Source organism: Seriola dumerili, unplaced genomic scaffold (assembly GCF_002260705.1).
Source record: "Seriola dumerili isolate Sdu_G_001 unplaced genomic scaffold, Sdu_1.0 BDQW01001124.1, whole genome shotgun sequence".
NCBI lineage: Eukaryota > Metazoa > Chordata > Actinopteri > Carangiformes > Carangidae > Seriola > Seriola dumerili.
This window is the reverse complement of record NW_019175379.1, coordinates 1,641,978-1,666,594: the sequence shown is the minus strand read 5'-3', so window position 1 is coordinate 1,666,594 and position 24,617 is coordinate 1,641,978. Positions and strand designations below refer to the sequence as shown.

The 24,617-nt window shown below is 41.1% G+C and overlaps 2 protein-coding genes across 3 annotated transcripts; both read left to right on the top strand.

Annotated features, from left to right (window-relative positions):
• The first annotated feature begins 1,492 nt into the window (after positions 1-1,492).
• Positions 1,493-13,572, top strand: mrc1 (mannose receptor C-type 1). Its single transcript, XM_022767142.1, has 30 exons — positions 1,493-1,832; positions 1,950-2,351; positions 3,606-3,779; positions 4,304-4,459; positions 4,554-4,667; positions 4,835-4,975; positions 5,091-5,273; positions 6,385-6,542; positions 6,627-6,743; positions 6,835-6,950; positions 7,130-7,278; positions 7,717-7,916; positions 8,009-8,124; positions 8,219-8,300; positions 8,395-8,539; positions 8,674-8,712; positions 9,451-9,614; positions 9,754-9,818; positions 9,977-10,077; positions 10,189-10,328; positions 10,554-10,662; positions 10,773-10,945; positions 11,366-11,471; positions 11,559-11,791; positions 11,919-12,084; positions 12,186-12,338; positions 12,425-12,541; positions 12,737-12,895; positions 12,986-13,018; positions 13,111-13,572. Exons 1-30 carry the CDS (start codon positions 1,763-1,765, stop codon positions 13,341-13,343), a joined length of 4,314 nt encoding a protein of 1,437 aa, XP_022622863.1. The 5' UTR covers positions 1,493-1,762; the 3' UTR covers positions 13,344-13,572.
• Positions 13,573-14,511: 939 nt separating this feature from the next.
• Positions 14,512-23,165, top strand: slc39a12 (solute carrier family 39 member 12). 2 transcript variants are annotated; one of them, XM_022767145.1, is made up of 14 exons: positions 14,512-14,679; positions 15,542-15,841; positions 16,472-16,819; positions 16,902-17,109; positions 17,244-17,407; positions 17,529-17,700; positions 18,121-18,293; positions 18,392-18,547; positions 18,680-18,754; positions 20,150-20,222; positions 20,362-20,520; positions 20,652-20,839; positions 21,581-21,729; positions 22,787-23,165. In XM_022767145.1, the coding sequence occupies exons 1-13, from the start codon at positions 14,677-14,679 to the stop codon at positions 21,707-21,709; spliced, it is 2,148 nt and encodes a 715-aa protein (XP_022622866.1). In that variant the 5' UTR covers positions 14,512-14,676; the 3' UTR covers positions 21,710-21,729; positions 22,787-23,165. The 2 variants fall into 2 exon arrangements, with proteins under 2 accessions (XP_022622866.1, XP_022622864.1); XM_022767143.1 differs by having other exon boundaries at positions 21,581-23,165.
• Positions 23,166-24,617: the final 1,452 nt, after the last annotated feature.

The following is a 24,617-nucleotide window of genomic DNA, read 5'->3' as shown; positions in this document are numbered from 1 at the left end:
ATTTAAATTTTCTAACTTTAGCAGCACCTAGTGGTAGTATCAAAGAGAAACCAATGCAAACAAGACTGCACAATCAACAAAATGGACACAGCCTCCCCTTCCCATCCTCTAAGGCCAGGGGATAAACCATCAAAATTGTTGCAGTCAATACCTATTCATTACTGTATAGGTAAGCTGTTTATAGATTCTCCTACATCTGTGTGTTTAAAGGTCCCATATTGAAGAAAGTGAGACTTCTTTTTTGATTATAGTACTAGGCGCTATATAAATACATACAGTGTCAGAACGCTCAGTCCACAGACAAATGCACACAGTTCGTGTTCAGAGACTGTGTCTTAAAACAAGCCATCAGGACTATTGTAATTTTGTGATGTCACAAGTATACAGTCACCGCTCTCAGCCGTGGCCCCTGCACAGCCCACCTGGACCAACTGTTCAGCCTTTTTTTGTTTTTGTTGTTGTTTTAACTTTATTAACAACACAACACCAAGTTGAGCTAGCAAGCTACAAGACAGAAAAATGTCAAGTAAACGCTGCACGATCGATTAGAGACCAGTGGCTCAAGTTTTTTTTTTCTGTAGTACCTGGGCATTGTAGTTCAGATTTGACCATCTGTTTGGCTCATTTCAGCACTGACTGAGCTTGGCCATTTGCATTTACTTGACCTGGGCACGCTTCACTCAGAAAACAGTCAGCCAATCAGAAGAAATGCTCCGAGACCAAGACAAAACTCCAAAAGAGATGCATTAAACAGATGTAAAACTATATTGAGATGCTTTTTGGTACTTAAAACTACAAATATATCTTCTTAAAAAACTTAAAATAAAACACTTGAAAAGTGTTAAACATGGGATCTTTAGTGGAACCTTTATCTCTTTCCATACATGTATTTTACAGGTATTTGTCTGTACCTTATTTGTCTGAGCAGCACAACTGGGCATCCCTGCAGTTTGAAGCCAAAGTGGTGAAATCTCCATTCACTTCCCCCAATAGGAAGCAGGATTTCCTCCTGTCCTCTCTTTCTCCTGACCTGTATCATCACTGCACTCCTCACCTAAAGCCTCATGGACCTCCTGTGGGGCTACTATCCCGCGAAAAAAAGTCACATCAGCAAAGTGCTGCGAACCTCATTTGCTCTGGCACTCACTATAAAACTGTCACATTCCTAATCAGATGTGATTTACCTAAATCCTCTGACACCTGAAACGTCTTCAGTCAGTCTTGTTGAAAGGCACCTGCTCTCTGGGTTCATTATCCAGGTACAGATTTAGCACAGACTGAAGGGCTATTTATAATAGATCAAAAATCTCAGATAAAGGCAAGATATTGAACCTGAAAAAAACCTGCTTGGATAAATTAATTCCCAAAATTCATCATCCAGTTCCACTTTTGCCTTTGATTTATTAAAAATAGATTTATTGTCCTACCCTGACACTATGGCTTTTATTTGAAGCTATCGTTGGTGACTCATTTCTTGTTTAACGGTGAAATGATGTTGCTTGCTTCCCTCCTCCTACCTTCCTGTTCTCTGTGAAAACTTCTTTGGAAACTCATGGAAATTGCTGTGGTTTGACCAACCTCAACCACCCAACTCATGTGACAGGATATCCATCAGAGTGATTAAGGGAGGAAAGTGCCATGTCTCTGTGTCTCTGTTGTTCAATGTCATACACCTTAGCACACACCAGACCTCTTCTCTCATGACTGGAAAACTCTCACACCAACTCTTCCACCACTGAGTGCAAACTACACATCGAGGATAATGTTACCCTGTTTGAATTTAGCTGTGATCCTCTGTCTCCTGCAAATCCTCTGCATTACTGCTGACATAGGTATGTATCTCTGATGCATTTTTTTTTAGAAATCTTTTCAACTTGGCTGTGAGTAAAATTATGAGAGTGAAATTATCATATGAGATGTGTTGTTAAAGCTGTTCTATTCTACTTCAGACAGTGGCTCCTTCCTGATCTTCAATGAGAACCACAACAAGTGCATTAAGGTGGAGAGTGCCACATCACTAACTGTGGCCCCTTGTGATCCTCATGCCAAACAGCAGCAGTTTCGTTGGGCTTCCCAGTCGCGTGTCCTCAGTCTGTCCCTCAAGCTCTGTCTGGGGGCCACAGAGATAAAAGACTGGGTGAAGGTGATCCTCTTTGAATGCGATGAGAAGAGTGACCTCCAGCATTGGCAGTGCAAGAATGAGACTCTCTTCGGCCTAAAAGACCAGGACCTCCACTTAAACTGGGGCAACCGCAATGAGAGGAACATAATGATCTACAAAGGCTCGGGGCTGTGGAGTCGCTGGAGGATATTTGGCACTCGGGGTGACCTTTGTTCAAAGGGGTATCAAGGTAGGAATTCCAGGCAATTAAAAAGAAAAGGCACTGTACAGTACTGTAGGCACAGCACTGTAGGTACTGTACAGTTGCAATATATAGCAAAATTGTAATTTCCTAAGTAACAGGTGCTATGGCTGTAGATTACATTTAAATTTCAAACAAGGGTCTCTCTATTATACCACTGTCTTACATTGGGAAGTCAAAATGTATGTATACTTATGAAGAAGATATTATTCTGGAAGTAAATAAAAAGGCAAATAATCTAACCAATAATCTTGCAGTCACATGCCTGAAATTCTGGATAGAGCTATTTACTGAAATGTATGTTACAGTAGAAAAAGATAAACAAAGTAAAATAAAGTCATCATGAGAAATGCAGCATTTAAAGAAAACGTGTGTAAACCTCAAGACATAGTTTTGTTTAAACTGAGGGGATGTTTCTCTGGAAAGCGTAGACTACTTACTTGGGGGTAGACATGCCTGTTCAAAAATAAAGTCATGTTCAAGGCATTAGCAACTTTCAGTGAGCACACTCAGATGTCATGTGCTTTGGTCTGAAAGTTCACTGTCCAGAATGGCACAGCTGGTAATGCGTCGCAAATATCAAGCTTTGTTTGATATGAAGGGATGCACTCTAAATGCACTGTAGTGCACTGACCTTTGAAGGGCTGCCTCCCAAATCTGTAGTCTGACTATTGGACCAGTCGTTTCTGTGAATTAGGGAAATCTAGCAAATTTACCTACAGTGCTGTAGGCTTCATGTTCAGAGAATGCTATGGACAGATCAAGCAAATGCATCATAAATGGAACATTTTACAGCCAAAAGTATGTATCTGTGCACTCGTGTACTTTTAGTCTGGGGCTCTTTCCAATGATTTAGATTACCCCCTTGGTTCTAATTAAACTACAGCTTTGCAATGATATTTTAGACAACAGGAGAACACCCCCATCATGTGCTCAAAGTGAAGTCCATTAAGAAATTGCTCTCTAAGTTTGGTGTGGAAGAACCTGAGTCCTAACCTCAACCCCATCTATTACCTCTGGTATGAACTGGAACTGCGAGCCAGGCCTTCGCACCCAACACCAATAAATGACTTCGGTAATGCTCTTGTGGCTGAGTGGGAGAAAATCCCTTCCAAAATCTTGTGGAAAGCCCTCCCAGAAGAGTGGAGGCTGTTATGACAGAAAATTAATGCCCATAATTAACAATCACGTATTGCTATAATGGTTACATGTCCACATACTTCTCCTGATCTGTCTCCTCAGAGATTTTCACAATAGGGGGCAATGCCTTTGGAGGCCCTTGTCAGTTCCCTTTTAAGTTTGGGGAGAAGTGGTACGCTGAATGCACAAAGGACGGTCGAACAGATGGACAGCTGTGGTGTGCCACAGAGAGAGATTACGATAAAGCCAAGAAGTGGGGCTTTTGTCCAACCCAAGGTAAGCGGGACTAACAAAACTGACTCATTAACATTTTGTGACATCTATTTCTTGCGACTAATGCTTTTACAAAGAAGCCAGAGGGCAGTCTAAACACACCACACTGCCTTCTTTTTTATCTAACCACCCAGAATTATCTTGTTTTTCTGTCATTTCTGTAAGTGCTATCACTGAAGAGGTCAGTGCTGACAGGTCTGGTTTCTGACCCCCCTCCTACTCTCCCCCAGCAGAACAACAATACCACTTCCTCTCATAAGTTGTCAACACAGCACTGTCCTTGTTTTCCTCTTCTCATCGGCCTGTCTTTCCCCTGACATTGCTCTAAAACTGGGGCAGGAGAAGAACAGGAAAAGAAAGCATGCTCACGTTTACAATAGTTTTTTTCCATGAAACAGGACACAGTCCAAGATAAGAATGTAGAAGATGTTGCCCAGTCTTCAGATTTGAGACACTCAAAGACACTTAAGGTCTAATAATTTCCCTCATAAATTGTAGTATTTCATGTGTCTTTACCCATAATCCAGCATCCTCAGGTTGGGACACTGACCCGGTCACAGGGGTTCAGTATCAGAGGAATGCACAGTCAGTGTTGACCTGGCATCAGGCCAGAAAGAGCTGCCAGCAGCAGGGAGCCGACCTCCTCAGCATCGTAGAGCTACATGAGCAGTCATACATTTCAGGTACAAAGTTCACCTTGTATCAGCTACCCATACCACTCATGTGTTATATTGTTGAATATAATATAATAACTTTATGATGCATGTGTTGACACAGGGTTGACAAATACTTTGGGAACATCTCTGTGGATTGGACTGAACAGCTTGGATTTTGAGAGTGGATGGCAGTGGAGCAATGGAAATCCATTTAGATATTTAAACTGGGCCCCAGGTAAGTAAAAACATACTCTGTAACAGGACGTTATGTCATGATATTTGATTTTATAAAAACAACAGGCTTGTTTAAAAAAAAAAAAAAAAAGCATATATATTTACGGTTGAACAGATTTATGATTTTAAATAAAAATAATACATGGATTTACTGTATGTCTCCAACAGGTCATCCCTCATCAGAGCCTGGGCTCACATGTGCAACCCTAAATGCTGCAAAAGCCTCAAAATGGGAGAGCAGCGCTTGCACAAAGAAACTTGGTTACATTTGTCGCAAAGGAAACTCTACCAGTCTGCCCCCACCACCAAGTAAAATAATATCATAATTCAAAATGATCAGACTCTGCTTTGTTATTGGAGTGAGTCTTCATGGTACGAACTGACAACTGAATATAAGCTTGTCTCTTTCGGTCTCTATCCACAGGCAAAGACCAGCCCAGCTTCTGCCCCAGTCACTGGGTTCCTTATGCAGGTAACTGTTATTACCTGGAGAGGAATAAAAAGATGTGGAGCGAAGCTTTGGCTGCGTGCCACAAAGAGGGAGGAGATTTGGCCAGCATACTCAATATAGAAGAGCAGAGCTTCATCATATCTCAATCTGGATACTGTAAGTGTTCAATAAGTCATTATTTTTCAATTGATTCATTGTTTTTTACAACAGCTTCTTAATAATTTTAATTTGTGTGACTTTAATAGTAAAAGCAACTGATCTGAATCTTAAAGGGATAATTAGACATTCTGGGAAATGCTTCTTCCCTTTCTTGCCGAGAGTTAGATGAGTAGATTGATACCACTTGTATCTGTTCATTGAATATGAAGTCTTAGCTTAGTATAGAGACTGAAAGCAGATGGTAACAATAAAAGTAACATGATCCACCTAACAACACCTCTGTGGTTCTCTACCTAATACATCTCTTACATATTTCTGTATTTTGTATGTTTAATCCATACAAAAAACTGGAGTGCAAAAATGAAATGAAAGTTTGTGGTTTTCTGGGCGGGGGTGCCAGACTGCTTTATTTCCCACATGTAGTAACTTCCTGAAACCTCTGTTGGTTGCCTGGAAAGTGCAGAGTGACGACAAGATTCCCAAGAGACCGCTTCTCAAGTCCAAAAAATGCACAACAGCACACAGCCCTCTAAATCTCCTAACTTGTCATTTTTACACTCTGGTTTTTGTAAACCCTTTTCTACCACTTTGAAAAAAAAACATCCTGAAAGTCATTGTAGTGCCTCAAAATAATTAGAAACCTTCTCAAATAACGACTTAGTGTTTCATCTAAAATAACTATAATTAACTATTACAACTTTCTCAATATTTTAACTTCGGCCATCACAGAGTGCACTAGCTAGCTTAGCTAACCCCTAACTAGCCACTAACTAGCTCACGTGCACTAGCTACCTTTTTGTTGTATTAAATAAACAAAATATAAAATGTTAATTACTGAACTTTGAAGGTGTTGGTAGGCAGTTTTTGTAAGTGATGGATACAGCCAGGCTAGCTGTTTCCCACTAGTTTCCATAAGCTTAGCTAATGGTGTGCTGGCTGCAGCTTCATATTTACCATACAGAAAGGAGATCGGCATCAATCCTCTTATCTAACTCTCGGCAAGAAAGCGGATAGGCGTATAACTAAAACACAGAAGAGATCAAATCTGACAATTTTCACTCTATGACCAATTTGTACATGCATTTCTACATGCATTTAAAACCCTTAGTGTCGACTGATATGCTCTGGATTGGCTTGAATGATCAGAGGAACCAGATGCTGTTTGAATGGTCCGATCACTCCCACGTTACCTTCACCCATTGGAAAAGTGGTGAGCCATCTCATGCGACCAACTTCCAGGAAGATTGTGTCCTCATCACAGGAAAGGTAAGACCCATCACTCACCACTTATGATATTAAAATAGCTGTATTGTGATACGAGTTTTTAACATTGATATATTGCTCAAACAGGATGGGAGGTGGGCAGATCACATGTGTGAGAAGACGTACGGGTATATCTGTAAGAAGAAGGCCTCCACGAAACCAGGTGAAGGCGCCAAAGAGGAAGCCAACCCTGGATGCAAGCTAGTGAGTGATGTCATTGAATTTAAGTGTAATTAAACAATAAAGTGTTCAGAACAGATTTAGACACTGTGTTTTTTTTTTTCATCATCTGAAGGGTTCAATCAGGTTTGGTTTATACTGTTACACCATTGGAGCTGAGACAAAAACCTTTGATGAGGCAAAGCGGACATGCTCAGAGGCTGGCGCTAACCTGGTGGATGTGGCTGACAGGTATATTTCCATATTCATATCATGTATGTGGAATTTTTTCCAATAGGTCAATAATAAAAAAATGATTGGAAACAGCTGCTTTAAAAGAATCAATACATATAATGAACTTCAAACAAGTGTTGAATGGTGGTGGAGTCGTTGTATTGCTAACCTTTCTGCCTTTATATGTTTCCACGCAGATACGAGAACGCCTTCCTGGTCAGTTTGGTCGGGTTAAGACCAGAGAAGTATTTCTGGACTGGTTTGTCCAACACAGAAGACAGAAACACTTTCCAGTGGACCACCAGAAGAAAGGTCACGTTCACTCATTTCAATGTGGGAATGCCAGGTACAGCACACTTCTCTTTAGTTGTACTTTATATCTGTACTTCCCAATGAGTTTTACATTATCTACTGCACCTAATTATATGTCTGTACATGTATAAATTATTCATTGATTGGATTGGCAGAGTCATGAATCTCTATGTATGGTAAACTTACCAGTTGATAGGTTCTTTGAATGGCATTGTTAATGTGTCTTGGTCCAGACTGAAACAACTATAGATTGCCATGAAATTTTTTACAGACATTCATGGTTCCCAGATGATATACCCTAAAGACTTCGGAGACTCCCCAACATTTTTACTAGATCTGTGGTGAATAATTGCCAGGAAAATTAGCACACACGTTCATCGAAGCACTCCTAACTGATCGGGATCATGACATTTTCGAGGTCAGATTATCAATATTTGTCCCATTTCTGTTTCTGTGTGTTTTAATAAAAAAGACAGAAAACAAGGATGTGTTGCCATGACAACTGGGATTTTCGCTGGATTATGGGATGTTGTCAGCTGCAGCAACAAGGAAAAATATATCTGCAAGAAATCAGCGGAGGGTGTACAGATGACAACAATTCCACCCACCACCCCGGCCCTAACCTGTGCATCCGGGTGGACCCCTGCGGCCAAAAGGAACGCCTGCTACAAAGTAGGAGGATGAACTGAATTAATATGTGAAATTTGTGCTATTTTTCGAGAACATGAAACTTAATGCGTTTTTCTTTTTCACTCATTAAAAAGCTTTACAAAAAAAAGGGGGACCTTAAGAAGACTTGGCAAGAAGCGCACGACTTTTGCAAGGCCATTGGTGGGGACTTGATGAGCATCCACAGTATGCAGGACCTTAACAATGCTCCGTATGTGAACTTGCCATCTTGCATATGTCAGATTTTAGATTACGCTAATCAGCCGTTTGTGTAATCAATACCGGTGTTTTCTGCTGTCATAAAGGTTTCATGCCACTGATGCAGCTTGGATTGGCTTCAGCTCCCTTGACACCAGTAAAGGTTTTGTCTGGACTGATGGGTCTGCTGTATGTAACACCTCATTGTTATCACTAAAATCTTTACTCACTGTCATTCTCAGTTGTGGTCTAATAATGTGTATTTCCAACAACTGTGATCTAGAACGGCTTTGAGAACTGGGGCTATGGGGAACCAAACAATTACAATGACAACGAACACTGTGCAGAAGTCCAGTTTTACTACGGACGGCACTGGAATGATCGGCACTGTGAGGCCTACAATGACTGGATCTGCCAGATAGGCAAAGGTAACGCCGACTGGTCTCATCATGGAGCTCCAGTTTACATACAGCCATTTATCTAAACTAGTTAGTTATGTGACGTTACATCAGAGCTTCGCCCAGCTGTTTCGATTCTTCCATCATGGTTCTTGTATTTTCAGGTGTGACTCCTAAACCTGAGCCTGCCATAGTTGCAATAGGTAAGTTTCAGCAGCAGGGAGTTAAAATCTACAGGTAATTATTTCCTTGATTTAATTACCTTGCTCTTTATCAATCCTCTTTTGAACCATGCTAGTGGCTTGGCTCTAGGCATAGAAATGTCTGATTAATTGGTTGCTTGGTCCACTTTTGTCCAGACTGAAATGAAATGAAAGGATTGCCATGAAATTCTGTACAGATATTTATGGTTCCTGAAAGATAAAGCCCTAATGACTTTGATCATCCCGTGGCTTTTCTTCTAGCGCCACCATGAAGTTGACAGTTGTGGTTTAAAGTGAAATGTCTCAACAGCTTTTGGACATTCATGGATGACTTATAACAGCTTTGGTGATCCATTAATTTTTCATCCACCTCCAACATCTGAAATTTCGTCACAATTTCGATTTGTTCAATTAGCATATGACTAAATACACATACATGTTAAAATAACAGCATCTTCTTCAGCTTCAACTTTGACTTAGTGCCCATTAGCAACTGTCAACATGCTAACACACTAAACTAAGATGGTGAAGACTGTATCTGCTAAACATCAGCATGCTAGAATTGAGATTGTGAACATGTTAGCATGCTGACATTAGCATTTAGCTGAAAGCACCTTTATGCTTAAGTACAGCCCCACTGAGCTGCTAGCGTGGCTGTAGACTCACTTAGTCTTCTTTCCATCGATCCCAAGTACTGTCCCTGTGAGACATCATGTAACTTTTATGTTCCCTTTACAGTATACAACACCACAGAAGATGGTTGGCTCATATACAATGACACGCAGTATTTCATCAACACTGACAACCTAGCTATGGAGGCTGCCAGAGCCTACTGCAAAAAAAATTTTGGTGAACTTGCGGTCATCACAGGGGAGAGTGAGAGGAAGTTCCTTTGGAAACAGGCAAGAAATTAAGAGTATCTAAGTTCAATAAGTTCAAAATGGCAACATGTTGTGTGTTCTCAAAAAACTGCTGGCAAATGTACTGAAACAACTGATTTAACCTTAATGTAATGTCTCTCTTTACATTCTGTTTCAACAGATAGCAAAAGGCACAGAAGGACAATACTACATTGGTATGATAGTGAATTTGGATAAGTCATTTAGGTAAATGAAACTACAATATTAAGGCACAGCACTACTGGGATACTGGCTATTTGACATCAAAACTAGTCTGACATTTGATACAAAACAGAAATGCAGATGTGATGATTTTTTTTTTTAAATTAATGGCATCTTATTCATTTTAATTTTTCCAATTTTAGCTGGGTGGACGGTACCCCTATAACTTACACTGCATGGGAACAGAATGAGCCCAACTTTGCTAACAATGATGAAAACTGTGTTTCTATATACAAGAGCATGGGTGAGTCTAAAGCAGAGACAGTCTATACTGTGTTGATTTGGTAAACATTAGCTAATAATTATTTTCTTATTATTATTTATTCATTGTTCTCTGTTAACACTGCACATACAGGGTACTGGAATGATATTAACTGTGGTATGGAGCTACCCTCTATTTGCAAAAGAAGCAGTGGTTTTATCAATACAACAATCGCCCCCACCACTATTCCAAGGGGAGGGTGTGCACCAGAATGGCTATCTTTCCAAGGAAAGGTAATTATGTATAACTATCTACAACACAGATCACTTCAGTGCAGTTGAGACAAAGGTTTCTTCCTGCTTTCAGGAAGTGAATTAAATTCTCGGATGTACGCAATGTAAAGCTGTTTTGATAAAATGTCTTTCCATATTTTGTCTAAGCTTAAACGGTCACTAGTTAACTACTTCCCATCTGCTTGTTATTCTAAAAAACACCTCAGAATCATCTTGTTTTTACAGTGCTACAAAATTGTTGTGGGGGATGACAACAAGAGCTGGCAGGACGCCAGGACGTACTGCATAAACCAGGGAGGAAATCTGGTTTCTATCGTCAACGAGCGAGAGCAAGGTGAGTGCTATGATCAGCACGTCTGCAATGTTCACACACCACTTTCCTCTGTGGTTGTCTGTAAGGGTGATGAAGTCTTATGTAAATAAGAAACACCTCTTTCTTTTTAGCTTTCCTAACAACGCAGATGCTGAGATACAATGAAGATTTTTGGATCGGCATGAACGACGTCAACTGGGAGATGCATTTTGTGTGGACAGACGGCAAAGGCATTTCATACACCAACTGGGCCAAAGGACATCCAACAACAGTGCCCGATGGACGTTATTCATTCATGGATGAGGTCGTTTCAACTTCTTTATCCAAAGTTTTTACTGTACAACTGTCTCTCCTACACTGTCATTCAATATTACAAATGTATACAAATTTATTTGTATAGCACATTATCATACAGAGAGGTAATTCAATGTGCTTAACAGAAATAAAAGAAGCATAATAAGAAAAAAAATGAAAAACAAGTCTAGTTGCAGAATAGTTGCAAAGAGGTGTAAAATATTATGGATGACACCCGCAAACAAAAAACTACTACTATCACCAGATATCCTGTCAGCTCTACCAAAGTGGCCGTTGTTTATCTTAACCTCAGATATCTATATGTGTACATTTCACTTCCAATCAATGTGCGTAGTCTCATTGAAATAAAGCAAAACCCCTCAAAGCGGTACAACCAAGCTGAACTAATGCACCTTTTTCTGCCCGATAGATGTTCGACTGTGTGATTATGGTGGGCAGCATCTCCAAACTATCGGGATTCTGGAAAGTGGAAGACTGTAACTCAAAGAGAGGCTTCATCTGTAAAAGAAACATCGGTGAGTGAAGGCCAGGTTACAGGGCCATGAGGTATAAAGGTTTGTCTTATGATTGCGACTAACGGCTGATTTGTCCTATTTACAAAGATTCTCAGATAGTAGTCCCACCCACCACCGTGTTACCGAAGGCTTTCTACAAGCTCGGCAATGATTCCTACAAACTTGTGGCCCAGAAGATGAGATGGGATGAGGCGAGGAGGCAGTGCCAAGCAGATGATGCAGATATGGCCAGTATCCTGAACCCCGTTACCCAGGCATACATCACCTTGCAGATTTCCAAGCACAATGAGCCTGTGTGGATTGGCCTCAATAGCAATGTGGTAAAGGATCTACTGGTTATTTTACACCACTACTTCAAATAGGGTTCAAACCAAACCAACATAAGGGTCTTTCTTTGTCGTTCTGTATAATATTTCATGAGTGTAAGTGATGATATCTTTTTCACAGACTGACGGTCGGTTCAAGTGGGTCGACAACTGGCTCTTGTCTTACACCAAATGGGGCAAGGAGGAGCCTAAAAACAACTACGGCTGTGTGTATATGGATGTGGACAAAACATGGAAGACTGCGCCATGTACTAATAACTATTATTCCCTTTGCAAGAGGTCACCAGGTCAGACAATCCCCTCTGTTAGTGCTCTTGCTCTATATACAGTAAGCATGGTTACCCAGCAGTCCCTGAGACTACGATGCAATCTCCTGTCTCTTTTTCAGACGTAGCTCCCACTGAGCCTCCACAGCTTCCTGGCAAATGTCCAGAGCCAAAGAAGCGAAAACCCTGGATACCTTTCAGAGGCCACTGTTATGCCTTCCTTAGCTCAGTGGTGGACAACTGGGCCCATGCCTCAGTTGAATGCCTGAAAATGGGTATGTTGTGAAGAATTTCCACGGATTAATGATTATCTGTATGCATATAAAATGTAACAGTGTGCTCCTGTGGCTGTGTTCGTCAGGCGCAGCCCTGGTGAGTATCCTGGACCCCCAGGAGAGTCTGTTCATACAACAGAACCTGGAGCTTCTACAGGACGGGGCCAAAACCTTCTGGATTGGCCTCTACAAGACCCACGAAGGTGAGCGCGGCTTACTGAAGCGAAATTCATGCATCATTCTTGTCAGCATAAAACACTTAAGTTTATTAATTTCTTGTGTAAAAGTTTCAAAAACAATAAACTCAAACATTAGTACATTACACACTGTATGCAAAAAGTTTACTGTGTCTGAGTGGGCTACTTTGGCTGGTGAGGTAACAAGCTTCCTCGTTTCAGGTCAGTGGACGTGGATCGATAACAGCGTTGTGGACTACACCAACTGGAAAAAGGTGACAGCGAAGTCAGACTCATGTGTGGACATCAATTCTGACAGTGGACAGTGGAGTACAAACAGCTGCAGCAGATATAGGTCTTACATCTGCAAAACACCCAAAAGTAAGTTTAATCAGCTGTTATGTCATTTAAAATTTTCCCATCAGTAACTTACATTGAGTAATTCATCTTTTTTTTATTTATTTTTATTAGGTATTACACCAACAGAAAAACCTCCAGCTGTTGGTAAGTTCATTTGATTAAGATATCTATTGAAAATGACGTTTCAAACCTTAATTATGTCACTGTTAATACTTCTCTGTGTTTTTCCTCCTTAGCCCACATTGTTGAAGAAGCTTCACACGGGTCTGCTGGCATCACTGTGGCTATAGTACTAGTTGTAATTGCCGTAGTCGGACTCGGTGTCTTCCTCCTCTTCCGTAAACGGATACCAACCCCCGTCTTGGGAGAATGCACCTTTGACAACAAGTTATATTTCAACAATCCGATCCGAGCCCCTGTGGACACCAAGGGTCTGGTGGCCAACATAGAGCAGAATGAACAAGCGTAGAAAGACATGAAATCAGTGGGAAAAAATGATTTTTTTTTTATTTCATCATTTTACTTTGAACTGAATCTCAACCAACCAAACATGTGTTTTCCCATTTTACAGAAGACTGAATGATTATCCTAATTATTGTACAATAATTCATGCAGTGAATTACAGACAAAATGAGTGAGAAATCTAGAAACAAGTAATATGATTATGTGATTTGTGAAATCTGTACAGATTTTAATTTTAATTTCAATTTAATTTTACCAATCATCATAACCACAAACATTTGTTGGCCAAACACATCATGCTAGTTGAAGATGTTTTTTTTTTTTGTTTTTTTTACTGCAATGAGCCAGATCTTTATCAACTAGGTCACTTGTAATTTTTCTCCATGGACTATTCATTTGCTTATTTCTGGCTAACAACATTGTAAATAGATGCTCAATAAAAGAAAAAAATGAAATACACCAAACTGAATTGCTCTCTTTTAGCTTGTTTTTTCAACAGTGTTTAACCAGAGATTTGTGATAAGATGCATTGTGACATAAATAAAAGTGACAAAACCTGTTTTTATAAGAACAGAAAGAAACGGGGGGGGGGGGGGGGTGTTTGATGATAATCAAATTCTCAGTGGACACGAGTTCCTGATTCCTACCTGAAAGCTCTTCAACAGTAGACTTGAACCTCTGCTCTATCAAACGCTGATAAATAGCTGAACAGAATCCATCAGCCTTCTTCTTTCATTGATTTGTTAAATATATAATTTTGTTGTATAAACAGGATTTCCTTTATTTAAGTGATTACAGGATACTTTGATGATTTTTTTTTTTTCAAGCTTTAATTGGTGTAATCTCTTACAACCCCATCCACTTTTGAAGGAAAACTATATAAGAATGATGTTTCCTTGTTGGTTTTTTCCTGTGGTCTTGCGTCTCCTACAAGCTTGATTCAGTTATGTAAAATAACAGAAACAGATATTTGCTGTATAAAAATGAAAGATGATTTGATCTGATGCTGAATTTCAAGATTTCAAAGTCATCAGGCATCAGCCATTCAATCACCCCTACCAGCAGCTGCCCACCCCACCCCCCCCCACCCCCATTCCCCACCCCCACCCCTCCTCACCTCACCTCACTGCTGAAAATGAGGCAGTGTTCTCCATGGCAACCAGAGCCCTCTGAGGCTGTCGCAGCTAATCTTCAGGAGCTTAATTCTTACTTCTTGTAAGAGGGTTTTACCAACAGCACCAATGCCCAAGAATTCTCCCCAAACAACTGGATCTTCTGCTTATCCTACCGGAGGAGAAAAACAAACCTAGTTACTGCAGCTGAGAGGAGCAGAAGGGAGAATGGTAAGCCTGGTTCATCCAGTAAGCTTTTTCATCTTCTCTATCTCCGGTCTTGCACTGTAGCTTTTTAGGATTTTTCAACAACAGTTTTGTCCTCCTCTTGCTCGGTCGAGTTGACCTGCAGGGCGCACTGTGTGGGAGGATGTTGGAGAGTGCTGCGAGAAAGCCTGGCATGTTTTGTTCTGTGTGTTTGAACTTTGATGACTCAGAGATCATACAAGAATACGAGAACCTTAGATTTGAACGTCACTGGTGCTTTCTGCACGAAGGGGGGGGGGGGCTCTGGAGCTTGTAGTCAACACACTACATGCACTCGCTCACTCACTCGCACCAGCTCTTCTCTGGTTTGTGAACAATTGATGCTGCTAAACAAGGAAACTAGTTCAATATTTAGAGCTGACAGTTTCGAAACAACCCAAGGAAATAAATTGCATGAGGTGATCATCACTTCAGAAGACCTACTCTGTTTGAGATGTGGATCTCTGTCTGCCTCAGGCGTTGCTTTGCGTTAATAATAGCTTTTCCCAAGTCCCTAATTTTCCTCAGCACTAATTATGTTCTCTGCAGTCTCCCCCTCCATGCCCTTTCTCCCTGCCCCTGTTCTCTCTCACTTGCCTGCACTAATCTTTTTGTTGTGGACTGAGGGGCCCAGGCTTTGGCTGACCATTCGGCACTGTAAGGGTTGGTGCCGAGCCCTCCTGTCCTCCACCAGATCTGGCGGGCCTATTATTAACGCCTCCCTCAGCAAGAACACATCCACCGCTCTTCTTTTTTAGAGGCTTTCTGTTTTATCTCCTCGTTCAAATTTCTCTCACAGTTTTCTTGTCTATGTGTTTTCTCTCTATCGCCTCCTTCTTGTCTCAAGCTCTTAGCCAGTCCTGGGAGCTCGAGGGAGTCGGACGTCCCCGGTAGGAACATGCACTTCAGGAGCAGCGCTCCCTTTTTGCTGTTGCTGCTGCCTCTTTGTCTGCTGGGGAGGGTGCTGGAGGTGAAAGGGCAGGAGTGGGGGTACCTGCAGGAGGCTCTCAAGGCCTTGGATCTTCCCCTGGGGATGGAGGACCAACCTCAGCTCCAGAAGAACAAAACTGATGTCCTGATCACCACGCTTCTTCAGGTGATGCACTGTGCAGACCGGACTGGGACCTCTCAGGACATCTGTGATAAGGTAAGGTCTACACTTGTCACGTGTCACTATATGATACTGAACTTTTACATCCAGCATGCTAAATCTTTATTATGTATTCACCCCATTCCTGTCTGCTTATTCCATGAAATGTGCTTGTTGTGGTTGGAATGCGAGTGATTGTGGAGGCTTAAGTCCTTGACCTCTATGGGGCATTCACGCTGAGTGGCTTTAGACATCCCTCAGTTTGACATAATAAACTCCATAGAGTGGAGTTAGAGGTACTTCACATGTTTGTGCAGGTGGGCTGACAATGGGATTACGCAGCTCTCAAGCCTTGAAAGTGAGATTTAGAAAATGAAGAGCGCAACTTTAAACTTCAGTCTGCTCTCTCTAGCAGGGAGTAGTGCCTCACCCACTCTCCTAACCTTCTATATTTTGTACGTGGGTCTAATTTGGCCTGTATTCAATTTGCCAAACAACAAGCAGCAGCACAAAGCTAGGCATTTTCTAAGAAACAGGGTACTGTGTGTGCAAGGAGAAAAGGCCTTTTATCAAGCTGACCTAATTTTTCTCCACCAAATGTAAATCTAAGGTCACTCTCTTTCATAAGGTTGACATGACCTGATATTCTGCAGCTCTCTGTGCTTAGTTGTCCTGTTTTCTTTACAGTGCCTGACACCAGACGTAGCTCTCTCTGTGCTGGAGGATGATGGGAAGGCTTACCTCACCGAGGAGGAATACCAGCGCATCTCGACTGTTCTGCTGTACTACATCATTAACTTGCGAGATCTGTGCATGTCTAGCGCTGCCTCCCATTCTTCCCTTTCCTCCTCCTCCTCCTCCTCCTCCTCTTCCTCCTCCTCATCTGGGAACTATCAGTTCTACCTTTTGGCCCTCACCAACCTGCACCCAGGTGAGGACAACCGCTTCCTATCACTTAGTGAAACGGAGAGTATTCTGCAGCTCATCAACCAGCACTACGACCCCTCCAACCAAGAAACCTCATCTGAATTGCAAGTAAGGGATTATTATTTAGGAACTCTATCCCATATCACCAGGTGCACGGCCAGATATGATCATCTCATCTTTGATCCCACAGTGTATTGATGCCACTCAAATACTTGAAGATGCTGACATAAAAGAAAATCCAGGTGCAGGTGAGTCCTCTGTGCCCAAAGTGGCCGCAGCCATCATCAGCCATATCCTGCAGGGCCACTGTTTCAGACGGAGGAACCTCCCATCACCTGCCTTCTTTACCGACTACATCTTTCAGTCCCTAAATCGCACAAGTAACCTGCAGATGATGGGTAAGTCGATCACTTCAGTAAGCTTCTTATGCACATCAAAACAGTGACTCTGACAAACTCTGGCATGGCCCGCTGACTAATTTAGTCAGATCCGACCTCAGTATATAATCCAGCGATGCCACTTCTCTTCTCAGACTTAGAGGAGCTGCTTCATCAGCTGGGAGTGGGTCGGGAGGGAGCCAGTGTTCCTCATAACAGGAAGAGGCGGAGCATCACAGGAAGTGCGCAGAAAGCAGCGGGGCATCAGGTGGATGGCTGTAACCACGAAACTGGGGGAGTAAGCAGAGACTGGGCACAGGTGAGGCTGAGATAAATATCTGATCAGTGCGCAATATTCTGCTGTAAACTGCATGCACCCGAAGCTTCATTTGAGCCCCCTCCTCATCCTCAAATTTGTCTTTTCCTTTGAATCTAATCAGGTATGTTTTTCAGCCAATCAGTTGGTGGATATTTTTGCTCTGGATCCTCATTTGCCAATTTCCAGGGAGCACTTCAGACAAATTTGCCCAGCCATTATTCAGCAGTTGCTAGGCAATGCCTGCGAGTCTGCAGAGCAAAAAACAAGAGGATCTCTGCCCACTGCTCTTGAGAGTAAGACATTTTACCTCATTGTGTCTCTCCACAAACCACAGTCGCAAATAAATGCAATATATAGTGTCTGCAACAAAAGAAACCAGTCTGTGATTTGTGACTTTGTTTACTGGATAGAGAAGGACCTTTTCTTTTCAATGTTTTATTCTAGGTCATCAATTTAAAGACATATAATAAGAAAGAAAGGGCAAACTGACAAGTTACCATCATTCTGGAAAAGAGAGTCTAATGCATGAAGAAAAAAAAAACATGTGAAGCACTTTGTAAATCTCTTTTTAAAAGGTGATGCATAAATAAAGGACCCTCTGACTGGGTCTTCCTTCCTTTTGTTTTGACTTTGTCACAATTGGTCTTATGATCTTATTATTTAGACATGAAAAAGGGTTTAAACTCAAAACGCCTCTCTTCTCCTGCCTGCAGAGTACGGCTACAGCACGGCTGCCGTCCTGCTCATCACGGTGGGCTCCATGTTCGGCATCTGCCTGATCTTCTTCAACTCTTGTCAGGAAACCTATACACTCATCCTGCAGCTGTTTGTGGGCCTGGCGGTGGGAACCCTCTCAGGAGACGCTCTCCTGCACCTCATACCACAGGTACAACGCCACTGTATACCGTCCACCGGAACCGACCGCGAATGGTGTCTTGAGTGTGGAGTAAATGTCTAATTCTTTCCTTTTTGTCTCCTTTGGAGATTCTGGGCCTCCACGACGACACTCACAGTCATGTCGATGAGCACTACACTGAAAGAAAGGACTATCTGTGGAAGATTCTGGGCATGATCGGAGGGATTTATGGCTTTTTCCTTATTGAAAGAATGTTCTCAGTTTTAGTTCCTTCTCATGGCCATGTAAGAGTTTTGTTTTTTCTTCAGCTCAAACTCAAACCATAGTGTATCAACGGAAAGGGGCTGGTGGTCATTGCCAGTCTAGATGACATGACTATGCATGTAAGCTGTCTCATGACTTTCTTTTGTCTGCAGGGTCCCTCCAGTGACCTTCCATTAGAGGTCAGCTGCAATGGTCAGAGGGGCAAGTCCATCTCCACCATACAGCTGGTGAGTGTCGCCCAGACTGAACTGTTTTATTGTTTTAAAAGTGTTCTTGGCATTAAGTCCTGATTCCTGTCATCATCCCTATTATGTGCATAGTGATAAAGCAGACCACAGGGGCCATAACAAGGCAGTTCTGGGAAGTTACACGGTGCCACGTATTAAGTACCCAGAAGAGAGAGAAAAAAAAACATAAAGAAAAAATAAACATATCGAATGTTGTGCTTCCACTTCAGTGGTTGCCAACCTTTGTAGTCTGAAATAAACCCACAGCCCAGGTAACCCTTCATTGACACCACCTGCCATGCTCCAAATGTGTTCAGTCACATTCATTTTAAACACATTTTAACACCATTAATTATATAAAAAATGGATTCTTTTAAATGTAGTTTTTACATAAGATTTAACCTAGAATTAATTCTATTCATACTGCTATCACTTGGTCTGACATACTGGATATTTTAGACATTTATTTATTCATCTATTTATTTATTTAACAAGCCATCAGTTACTTTTATCTGTTATGATTTGGTGTCCTGGTGTTATGACGTGTCCTTTGCAATTTGGCATATCATCGCTGGTAATTATTGGCTATCGTGAAAATAAATATACTGAAGTTCATCATCACACCATGTTTATCTCCCTCCTAATTATGTGGACTTTTTTTTCCTTTTTACCAAACCATACTATTTGTGCAACAGAGCTTATTACACCAAGAAGCAGTTCTTTCAGCAGTTAAATCATCACATTGATTAAATGTTTTGTTCACTGTGCTGCAGCACTGCCAATATAGTTTCATTCACCCCAGTGGCGCTTCACTCCCACACTACTCCTCCACCAGTATTGTTGTGCTAGAGGGCACTGTTTGCAGGAGGACAGCCAGTAAATCAGAACACAGCTTCACAAAACCTTGGTGACAGCTCAGCAAACTTTCCCAACTCTGATCCCTTCCTCATCATTAAAACAAATGTCGATAAAGTACAGTGTGAATCGACAGAAGTCATGTTTGCAGTTCAAAAATCAACAGTATTTCACTTGAATCAATTTTCCAGCACTGCTCTTATGTAACAGGAACTGAGGAGTGGTGTAGGAGGGAGTGAAGGAACAGGGTATGTAGGATGTTGGAGAATGAGAAGTACTGAATCATTCAGACAGCACTTCATATTTGTGTTGAATCATGTACGTACAGTTGAATACATACTTCAAAACCAGAACATTTTGGACACAGAGACAGTTCTCTCATGTGGAAAGTTTGTTTTTTGTAAACTACAGACTATATTCCAACCATCCTTGTTGTGTAAAAATATCTTCTTTTGGTGAATTTGCCTCAATCTCAATTAGAATAAAAGGTCGAAGTGGTTCAAAAAATCTGTGCTGTAAATAATTATCTGGATCCTGCAGGGACCAGTGGATGACTTGGAATGTGCAGAAATATCTCCTGAACACGCAGACACAAGGAGCCCTTCACATCGGAGTAAGCTCCTTCAACATGAATTGCACAATCACACACAGACAAATGTGATGTACTTTGTAATTAGTCGCCTGGCATGACGGAGCGATTGTCACGGTCTGAGGATGTGCTTTGACGACACAGACTCGCTTTGTATTCCCAGGACAAGGGGTTCCTCTGCTGGCTGTGATGGTAATCGTGGGAGACAGCCTTCATAACTTTGCCGATGGCCTGGTTGTCGGCGCGGCCTTCTCCTATTCAGCCGAAACTGGCATGGCAACCACCGTGGCTATCCTGTGCCACGAGATCCCCCACGAGATGGGTGAGAGGTCACTGTGCTTGCTTTGGGAGCACTTTTCTTGTTTTTTTTGTTTTTTTTTTGGTTTTTTGGCAGAGGCCAGGAAATACTCTGTTTGACTGACCGAATTCTCTTGTCTGGTTTTTGTCTCAAAGGAGACTTTGCAGTGTTGCTCAGCTCTGGACTCTCAGTGAAGACTGCCGTGCTGATGAACTTTCTCAGCGCTCTGACAGCCTTTATGGGCCTCTACATTGGACTCTTTGTTTCCTCAGAGACAGAGGTGCAGCAGTGGATCTTCACTGTCACTGCTGGGATTTTCCTCTACTTGTCACTGGTAGAAATGGTAAGACAGCCTCATTAAAGGCTGGTGATGTTGATCCCATGAAAAGCCCAAATCCAAGTTAACTGACAGATTATTTCTCTGTGCATTAGACCTCTAAAAATGATTAAAAACACATCAGTGAGAAAGATAGAAAATAGTCCCCAGCAAATACACTTTTACTCCTGAGTAAGATTCACAAAAATACTACAATGCCCAGCTGCTGAAATTAAACTATACAGTATATTCATGTGTCACTGTTTGCCATGCTAGTGGTAATCACCAATAATCACCACAATCATAAACATCATCACTCTGACTTTTCATCTTGCACCTTCATACTTCGGTTTACGCCCCAAATACCTGCAAAGCTACCAGCATTACCATCAGCCTCACCTGTAACCTGGTTTAGTGCCAATTAACAAATGTTAGCATGCTAACATGCTGAATTAGATGGTGACATGGCAAACATTAGGTCTATACCTGGTAAACATCAGCATGTTAGCATTGCCATTGTGACCATTTTTAGCATGCTGACATTAGCATTTAGCTCAATGTATGTTTGCAGAGGGAATGAGTAGGCCTGGGGCTGAGTGGGAAAGTAAGAAAGTTTTGAGCCACAGATTGAGACATTGAGGGTTTTTGCCTTTTCATGGGATTTCAAGACAATAAGACACATACAGAATAATAATGCCAGCCGTCTCCCTCCTTTCTGTCAAAATGTTGAGGGTTGTGTTTTAACTCTTATTGTCTTTCTTTTACCAGCTTCCAGAGATGAGTCGAGTGAAGACCGACAGACCATGTCTCATGTTTCTCCTACAGAACCTCGGTCTATTGATGGGTTGGGCCTGTCTTTTGCTCCTCGCACTCTTTGAACATGAACTCAAATTCTAAATGAGTGCACATGACATACAGTATGTATTCAGACAAGGTTGAACTGAAACAAGTGTTGACTTGATTTTTAGTGTTATTTGATTTTTATCTGATGCTGTGCATAATTTTATTTGTGCAAGTGTTAGATTGTGCAACCAGAATGTTTTAACAAGTCATTATTGGTCAATGAGTGAGTATTTCATAATGTTGTAGTCTCAGCACTGGATGACACAGTAAAGATGTCATGTATAGTTGTATAATCCTTTATTTTTGTATGTTAGGTGTCATGGGTGCCTGGATATGGACACTTGAGGTCATTTGAACCCTTATGACCTTATTTGCGAGCATCAGGTGCAATTGTGCATATCTGTTTTGTGAAATATTCATGTTTCCTCTGACAATCAGATCATTCGATTTTGAAGACATTTCTCACCAGCAAGATACAAAATATTGTAAATTTACTTCTTTTATTTTGTATGTATTTTGGTCTTTATGTAGATCATAAGAAAGTTAGCTCATGTGGGAATTTTGTACAATGTTTTATTTTATGTATTGATTTATTATACAGACCTCTAATTTCTGCATAATTTCTGACATTTCCTTAAGGACAGTGACATTTAATACAAATTCTAAGAAAAATAGAGGCAGTATTCAATTAGTACACTTTCAGTTAATTAATTTCACTCAAAGGGACACTCCAGTGATTTAGTATTGCCCTTGCTGTCATTGTCTTTGTAAGGCACTTTGTAACATGAAAATATAAATACAGTTATTATTATTGTTATTCAATCCATCTTTAATCAGTTCCTCTCTGCCTGGTAAATGCCCATGTCTGTCAAAGTCAATAATAAGTACCAAATTACAGACAATAGTGCATTCCAGGAAACACTGAGAAGTATCAGAGAAATTATTTGGAAATTACAGACCCATAATAGAGCATTATCTTGATTTGAACAATTTATGAATATACAAAACCTGATTGGCTTAATGAGAAACTCCAATATTAGGTGCAAAAATACCTCTTTGTTAGACTTACGCTGCTCTAAAATACTTCTACTGTTTTCAGAAGCATTGCTCTCTTTCATCTTCTCATCTCAGAGGCATCATTCTTTGTTTTTGAGGCGTCTCTGTGATCCAATATGAGGGCACTTCCACCCACCTGAGCCATTTGTTCTCTTCATCCACCAACCTGGATGACTAATGCTAGCTGTAAAAGACAGAAGAACTCTGGGGTGATCCGGCCCACACAGCGCACACGCTCTTTACAGGCCAGAGTGGGCCTGCAGAAGGAGGTGGTGGAAGAAGAGGATGTTATGAATACATTAGTACAATAAAATAAATGAAACACAGCAAATCAACTTATTTGTACATAAAATTGGATTTGTGATATTGAAAGAATGAGTGGGCTTAAAAAATAATTTTTTTTCATCTATTTAATCAGCTTGTTGTGATTAAATTCTGGTGCTCTCATCATCAACATATTTCTGTCATATTTGAGTAAACAGCTGTCAAGCACTTCCCCTATTTGTTCAGGGGATTAGTTTCATTGCAGAATTTGCATGGTGATTATGTAAACTTGCCATTTTAAGCTTACTATCAAAGTGCAAAGACAGTAATATTGACAGTGCCATGAGATTATTTGACTATCACGTCAGAAAAAGCTGACACCATTTACTGTGACTTCCCGAGTAATGTTAAAACAATAGGAGGAAGTCCAAAGCGTTTTCTCTTATTCTAGCAACTCTGCTGTTATTTTGGAAATGCCAACCCCATTGGCATTTCCAGGAAAGCTTCAGACCTAATGGTTTGTGTGTAAATCTGCTCTTTTGTACCAAAGAGGCATTTGTTGGCAAGTGTGCATGTTTCAAGTCAACTGCTGCCAGGATGAAGGAAGGAAGGGCTTTTTATCTGGGGCATGTTGGTGTGAACACTGAGCATCATCCCTTGCTCAGCAGAGACCTGTCAGAAGAAGAGTTCATTTCCAGGGTCATCAAGGCAGCAGAACACACAGGAATGATGGGAAACACTACAAGCGAAAGACACAAACAGGAAACATAAAAGTGTTTTCCCTTTGATTTAAAAGGATTTGACTGAAAATAATCATTTGCACCTGTTATTGTTGTCACTCAAAACCACATGGGATAGTGATAATGAGACATTTTATTTGTGTACAGTCACAGGACTAGTGACCCATCAGAGAAAAAATTTCTTAAATGTTAAAGAATTTATGGAAAGCAGCAATCCTAATTTTATGTGAGTTTCTTAATTATCTCTACTAAAACTGCTGCCTACCTTGGCATTACTGAGTCAGTGATTTAGTGTTTAGTTTAAAGGGCTACTTTATCACTTTAGTAGTGCATTTTCATAAAGTTGGGAAACTTAAGAGAGACAAATCAAAACTGAAGCAACACAGGCAGTTAACCTGAATATTAATCACTATAGGGTGAAGTTCCATAAAACACAGCATCCTACATTTCCCACAGTGCAACATATTTTTTGTCAAACCATCCATACCGAAAAAGCCCACACTTTTCAAACTCCACACAGCTGGTAATTCTAATAAAACTTGTAGTCACCGAGCCGAAATAACCCTGATGACATCACTCTGTCATCATCTGGGATAATTTCACTAGACAGCTGTTTTCACAGGCTGAGTAGTAATAACCATGACTAATAAACTCACTTTGATGGGAAAAATCAGTGTCCCCTTTGAAATACAAAAGCACATGAAACCACTAGAGGGCAATAACAGATAACAAAACCTCAGGGATGTCTGTGGCAAAAAAAAATTGTCTCAGGAGGAGTTCACTTTAGTTTCACCACATGGTTTGAATTGTCTAAGTTTACTGGATGTACCATATGCACAAAACTGTGTGATAGAATGGTAGATGCAGTATCCTTCCTTCACCTCTGTGGCGAACTCACCTGA